Source organism: Patella vulgata, chromosome 6 (genome assembly GCF_932274485.2).
Source record: "Patella vulgata chromosome 6, xgPatVulg1.2, whole genome shotgun sequence".
NCBI lineage: Eukaryota > Metazoa > Mollusca > Gastropoda > Patellidae > Patella > Patella vulgata.
Window position 1 is genome coordinate 73,638,137 of NC_065884.2, and position 7,016 is coordinate 73,645,152.

Genomic DNA, 7,016 nt, shown 5'->3' on the forward strand with positions numbered 1-7,016 from the left:
TTGAAAATGTCAGATGATTTTGAGTCTTTAAGGGGATGATAAAAATCGATCGATTTCCATAATACAGATGAAGCATATTTAAAAGAACGTCTACACATTTGGATATTCTATTTTGGAACGACAAGGAGGTTTTTATCATTTGATCGTCGAGTTCGAGAGTGTTGTGGTTTCACAAGTAGATCGGATATGTATTCTAGAGCGGTGCCATTTATTGATTTAAATGCTAATAATAATATTTTATAGTTAATTCGAGAATTAATTGGAAGCCAGTGAAGTTCGCACAATACTGGAGTAATATGATCTCTTTTCCTGGTACCTTTGATCAACCGTGCTGCAGTATTCTGAACATGTTGAAGCTTTTGTAGGCGGCAGTCTGCGACGCCATAAAGGACGGCGTTGTTGTAATCGAGTTTAGACATGACTAGAGATTGAACGAGTAGCTGCGGGTTATCGGTAGATAGGTACTGTTTAAATCTACCGGGTTGATGTATTTTAAAGAATGTGGATGGTGTTGCAGCTGATATATGATGTTGGAAAGACAAGTTTTTATCTAGGATAACTCCAATGTTCTTGACTTTAGCTGATGGTGTGATAGTTTCCCCTGCAATGGACAGAGTGCAGTCCCTGATCTGCTGGAGTTTGTGCTTTGTTCCTATTAACATAAATTCAGTTTTGTCTGGGTTTAGATTCAGGAAGTGAAATGTCATCCAGGTATGAATTTCATCAAGACATTTTTAAATATTGATTAATGTTGAGTCGTGTGTGGCAGGTTCGAAATTAACCAATCATTTTGTCGTACGTACGTTTTACAAGAAAGGATTTATAATGCTTTTAACATTAACTTTTTAAGCGAATTAGAAACTATGCAAATAATGACTCGGCATTTTGTTCAATTTATGTGGCAACATTGAAAACCTACGCAAATTTTGTTTTACAAAAACAATTTTTCAGTGTTATGACTCAGCTGGTTTTAGTACGTATAATTAGTGATGTCAGTGTGAATGTTTCCCAGGTTTCTTGGTGGTTGAAGAGAGAGGTGAGGATCATTAGTTATAGTTAACTGTATTTAATATTCATCAGCTATTTTATTCTTAACTACATGTAATAGTCATAAACATGCTGTTTTTAGAAAATTTCGGAGCAATTTTGACTTATTTAAATAGCTATTATAGTACTCATGTAGTGATCTTGGGTTTTGATTAAGTTGTATGGAATCTATATCTGATAAAATATCATAACAATATCAAGCAACTATATATTAAGAGAAACATTGTAATATGTATAATTCTAAGTCTAAAAGCTTTTATATTCCCGTTTATCGATATTGTGCAGCCTTGCTAGACCTGACAGCCCACGAGCCAAGATTTAGCACAAGGCTAGTCTACTATAGTTTAATAAACACACTAGCTTGCTGTGACGTACTATTATTCATACAGCCTATTAGAGCATGTATAATGTTCAGTTTCGTTGACTTGAATAAAGTGTGTACTGAGGTTTAAAAATAACTGTCCTAGTTTTCAATACTAGGTACATAACCTTACATTAAAAAGACCACGTTGGCGGTAAATGTAAACAATTGAAAAGTTATGTCAGTTGAGCTATATACACTACAGAAACTCCTGGTCTGCACTGTTCAAAATGAAATGACATAGGGTTTTTTATCCTACTTTTCTGTGGCATAATGAAGACGGACATACGCCAGTGTGCTTTCTTAACATACGAACGTCTATACGATCTTCCATGTCAGCCCCCGCCCTGCACCACTGACAAGTGGAAAGCACGCTAGAGAATCCCGGGGGAACTTTCTCGGCCAACAAGAGATAGAGAGAGAGAGAAATTGGGTTTAACGTCCACTCGACACAAACTATGTCATTTCGGGACTAACATATGATTTAATTTTATTTCAATAATTCGCTTGCGCGTAGGGGTCTTTAGCAGTGGGAGGAAACCGGAGGACCAGGAGAAAACCCACGAGGTTGGACAGGCGACCCTACTCCTTGTCACGTACAACCGGGGATTTGAAACCACGCCAGTTGACTCAATGACAGGCTGCTATGACGCACGTGCAAACCATTCGGCCACCCAACCCCCATTCTCGGCCAACAAACCGCATTTTATTTAAGTGTAAACTCATTAAACCTGAATTTAACTGTAATCTTATGCTATTTTCAGTCAAATGTAGTATTAATCCACATGTTTTGTGAGGACCTTAAAGGGCATATAATAGAGTGTATATAAATGTACTATGGGTGTATACAAAGTGATTTATATTCAATTTCTAAACAATTTATCATAAATTTCTGATCAATTATGTCCGGTGAAAAAGATGAACGACAGTCGTTTGTGCCTGCTTACACTTCCACGTGGTCTTGTGTGATATGTTGTTCTGTGTTCATTACAAATGACGCTCGAAACCATTTTAATTGTGTCTTAAATGTTAGCTATTACGATTCGATATTTTCACGGTAATATAAACAACATCAACATTGATTGATATAGATCCACATTAAATATTCTAATTTGTATTTTCAATTTCAGATATTATGGATAATATCGAGTTAGAGGTTTAGCTCATTGACGGCTTGTGCGCCTTGGATTGTAAACACGTTAGCGACATGGACGCACACCAGATCAATTTCTTGTCACATAGTCCACGTCTATCATCATAGTCCACGTCTATCATCTGTCGTATTGTATTTCTTTCATTTCAGATTTACTAAAACGAGAATTTAGATCTGATCAATAAAACATCAATCATGAGGGGTATTAGTGTGAAGACATTTGGTGGTCCTGAGGTTTTAACCATGGACAATAATCTCAAAGTTCCATCCTACAATGACGACCAGGTAAGCTGTTGGTAATGGAATTTACTGATAAACTTACTCTCACATACCTCCATCCAGCTGTTCAATTGTTTGATAACCCTTTTAATTAGGAGCTCTAGTGAAAAGTATAAAATAATAGACAATGCAGGAGTACTTTAGTAGAAGGCATACACAAACCAGAGCATTAGGCAATTAGATAAATATCCCCGGAGAAGCTAATATTTCGTTTAAACGAATCAATATTAATTTGGTTTAAACGAATCAATATTAATTTCGTTTAAACGAATCAACATTAATTTCGTTTAAACGAATCAATATTAATTTCGTTTAAACGAATCAATATTTTCGTTTAAACGAATCAATATTTTATTGATCAATAATTATATATGTATAAGTGGAATCGTGCACTCAAGAGGCTCCAAAATCACCCCCTTAGATGTTATGCTGTAACTTGTTGGCCTCTTTGTGGTTATAAATATTGGAATTCTAAAATAAGGTTTAAGGCTAAGAAATGACATGGATAACATTGAAGTCAGCCTAGAAAGAACTGCTAATTTTATTCGAGAAACAGTACATTCCTGTCATGGCTCTATCTTACTATTTTTAATGTTTTAATTCAGTTGTTGATAAAATTAGCGGCTGCTGGTATCAATCCTGTAGAAGCCCTCATTAGAACAGGTACCTTCCCTAACCCACCAGCTTTACCCTACACACCCGGTTTCGACGGTGCTGGCGTCGTAGAAAAAATTGGAAAAAATGTGAAAAACTTTAAGGTAAGAGAATCTCAAATTTTAATGACCACCTTGGGAAAAGAAATTGTCAAACGTTGGTCTACTTGTAGTAGGAAATGTCCAATCCAACGAAGATTTGGGGAGTTATAAGCAGTGCTCAGTGAGACAAAGAAGTAATGGAAACGGGATTAAAACTTTGGTGGTCTGTATCCTTATCAGGGGATACTGTTTCATATATTTATTTAAGCATTTCATTGTTTGAATAACTCAAATACCAGTATTAATAATATATATCTTATACTTGATGTCCACGCCTATCTGATTTGATTAAACTATCTTATTATTATTGCATATAGGTTGGAGATCGTGTAATAACTGCGGCTGCACAAGGATCGGGCACCTATGCCGAGTATGTTGTTACCACGCCTTTATTTATTGCACACCTGGGAAGCCAACTTACCTTTGATGAAGGAGCCGGAATTGGAATTCCTTATTATACAGCTTATAAACTGCTGTGTATAATGTAAGTTTATCAATATCTGTTAGAACTGCATTAGAAGAAGGATCTGTCAACACTTGTCTTAATCCCTTTATGGGTTCAAGTCTGTTGCTAACATGGTATTTATGAATGAGAGATTCGTCAAAAGCTGTATTGACCTTCTGACAAATTCGTATTCTCAGAGCACCACCTTTTGAATAATATACCACTCATCATTGGGCTCCTGCAATTAATCGAATACATTGTCTAATAACTATAGAAATGAATATAACAATTGTCATTGTTTTAGAATTCGTGCCAGAGCAGGAGAGACGTTATTGGTACATGGTGCCAGTGGAGCTGTAAGTAACACTTTAATAATTTGTACATACGTTTAGTAATTTCAAATCTAACTATAGTGAGACCACGATTTCGTGTAAACACAGTATAGAAGTCACATTTATCGTTGGTTCTATTAATTGCTTTTAGAGTTAATTAGTAGCCTACACTTGCTCACATGTGATCATTCTACCGACTATAGTTATCAGCGAACTATAGTGGGATATCCATGGTGAACAGCTAAGACAAATTAGCTGAATCAGCCTAACCAGAAAGAATTCAGATTTTAGACTTGTATTATAGTCCGACACAATTTGAAATTGGGTAATAGTTTGGTTTAGTCATTGTTGGCTTGGCAATTGGCTAGGGTTAAAGGTTTTATACTATTGTTTTATAATAGGTTGGATTAGCCAGTGTTCAGTTGGCTAAATCTATAGGGCTAAAAGTCATTGGAACAGCTGGTACACCAGAAGGCATGAAACTAGCTAAAGGCAATGGGGCCGATTTTGTATTTAACCATAGAGACAAAGACTACATGAAACACATAACCGTAAGTTAGAAAAATATTAACATTTAATCTATGATAAAATTCAGAATATCTGCACAAACAGAGACAATATAATTATATACACGATCTCATAGTAGACACAAAAATATTAGGTGACTTATTAACAGACAAAATGTTGCTTTATTTTTATCAGGATACTGCCCCAGAAGGAATAGATATTATACTGGAAATGTTGCTTTATTTTTATCAGGATGCTGCCCCAGAAGGAATAGATATTATACTGGAAATGTTGCTTTATTTTTATCAGGATGCTGCCCCAGAAGGAATAGATATTATACTGGAAATGTTGGTTTATTTTTATCAGGATACTGCCCCAGAAGGAATAGATATTATACTGGAAATGTTGCTTTATTTTTATCAGGATACTGCCCCAGAAGGAATAGATATTATACTGGAAATGTTGCTTTATTTTTATCAGGATGCTGCCCCAGAAGGAATAGATATTATACTGGAAATGTTGGCTAATGTTAATCTGGATAAGGATCTTGATCTAATCAAAAATCGTGGACGAATTGGGGTAGGTATCAAATAGATATAGTCTTCTCTTTTCAATATTAAATTCTGCTTTATGGTTTATAAATCGGAAACTTACGCTTACTCCCTACCCATCAACCAAAATATATATTTCCTTCCAGTCTGATATACATGTAATATAAATTCTTTACTGTATAGAACCTGCACAAAACGGCTAGGATAAAAGTGATATTCAAGGGAACTGTGAGAATAGGGATTCCGTGTTTTGCTTTTCTACTTGGCAACACTCTACTTGGTCCACAATTCATCGATTGCATCCCTCTAAACTCATTAATCGCAGCATTTCGTTAATTTGTCCTGATTCATAATACGATATCATCTGATGTAGAACAAGACGTTCAAGGGTAGCGGTAATAGATTATTATTCAAACTACCAAGCAGAGTTTATCTTTATATTAGATTGTTGGAAGCAAAGACCAAGCAAAGATTGATACTGTTAAAATCATGTTTAAAGAATGTCTTGTCACTGGTGTTTTAATTTTTCTCTCAACAGAGGTGAGTCATTAATTTTATCAATGTTTAAGGCGCCTGTAACGTGGAATCAAAAATAACATTAAGATGTGACTAAATAGGCCGATAATGTGCGACATTATCTCATAACTGGTCTTAAACCCATTGTGTACACGTGACTATCTTCAAGTTAGACAGTATACTAAGTCACATCTTAATGTTATATTTGAAAGAGATTTTTCTACGTTACAGGCATCTGTGTGTGTAATATATTATTGTCTTGGGATAATAATACAGGAGTGCTTCAATGATACCTTTTTGGTCCTGTTTTGTCTTTGTTGAATACAAATAGACTATTTATTGTTAACTGAACGTGCATTTGTAGGGGTATTGTTATATTTTCATTTTGAAGTATTAGATAGATTGCTCCCGTTCATTGTGTATATTTTTGTATTGTAGGCTGAATGGAAAGAAATGCATGGTGCTCTTGAAGCAGGTATAAAATCTGGTTGGCTTAAACCACATATTGGGTTGAAATTTTCACTAGGCCAAGCTGCTAAAGCCCATGATACGATTATGAATAATTCTGGTACCACGGGTAGAATTATACTTCAAATATAGATGAAAAATTCTCATCAACATATTAGTCCCGATTCACGATTTTTAAATTAAATTATTAAATGACCATCGTGTTTTAATCCATTTATATCTCGGTTATCCTATGATCTAAACACTTGAATAAATTTCTAAATAATTGTTTATATAACATTTGAAACCAAATTAGCACCTTCCAAATATAATTTTAACACAGAGATCATTGCTACGATGGATGTGTAATGAATGTTTCTACAACAAGAAGTGACGAACACAAAAGGAAAACACGAGTTATCCTTCTATATAACTGATTGAAGTGAGAAGTGATAACAGATAATTCCTTCTAAGACCAAACGTTGTTACGTGAGGCTGTGAGAGGATATCTGATAATTCTAAAAAAGTAATTGTATATCACTAGATAAGGGAAAATGAGAAAAATATATATAGTCCGCACAATCCCTTGTTTTTATTCATTCTATTCTTTAAAAAACATGGTA

General features: G+C 34.9%; 1 protein-coding gene across 3 annotated transcripts; it reads left to right on the forward strand.

Moving 5' to 3' along the window:
• Positions 1-356: 356 nt before the first annotated feature.
• On the forward strand, positions 357-6,610 carry LOC126825331 (quinone oxidoreductase). 3 transcript variants are annotated; one of them, XM_050554932.2, is made up of 10 exons: positions 357-711; positions 952-1,036; positions 2,712-2,846; positions 3,446-3,598; positions 3,913-4,079; positions 4,345-4,396; positions 4,774-4,923; positions 5,360-5,458; positions 5,875-5,970; positions 6,385-6,610. In XM_050554932.2, the coding sequence occupies exons 3-10, from the start codon at positions 2,757-2,759 to the stop codon at positions 6,544-6,546; spliced, it is 969 nt and encodes a 322-aa protein (XP_050410889.1). In that variant the 5' UTR covers positions 357-711; positions 952-1,036; positions 2,712-2,756; the 3' UTR covers positions 6,547-6,610. The 3 variants fall into 3 exon arrangements, with proteins under 3 accessions (XP_050410889.1, XP_050410891.1, XP_050410888.1); XM_050554934.2 differs by lacking the exon at positions 952-1,036; XM_050554931.2 differs by lacking the exon at positions 357-711 and having other exon boundaries at positions 758-1,036.
• Positions 6,611-7,016: the final 406 nt, after the last annotated feature.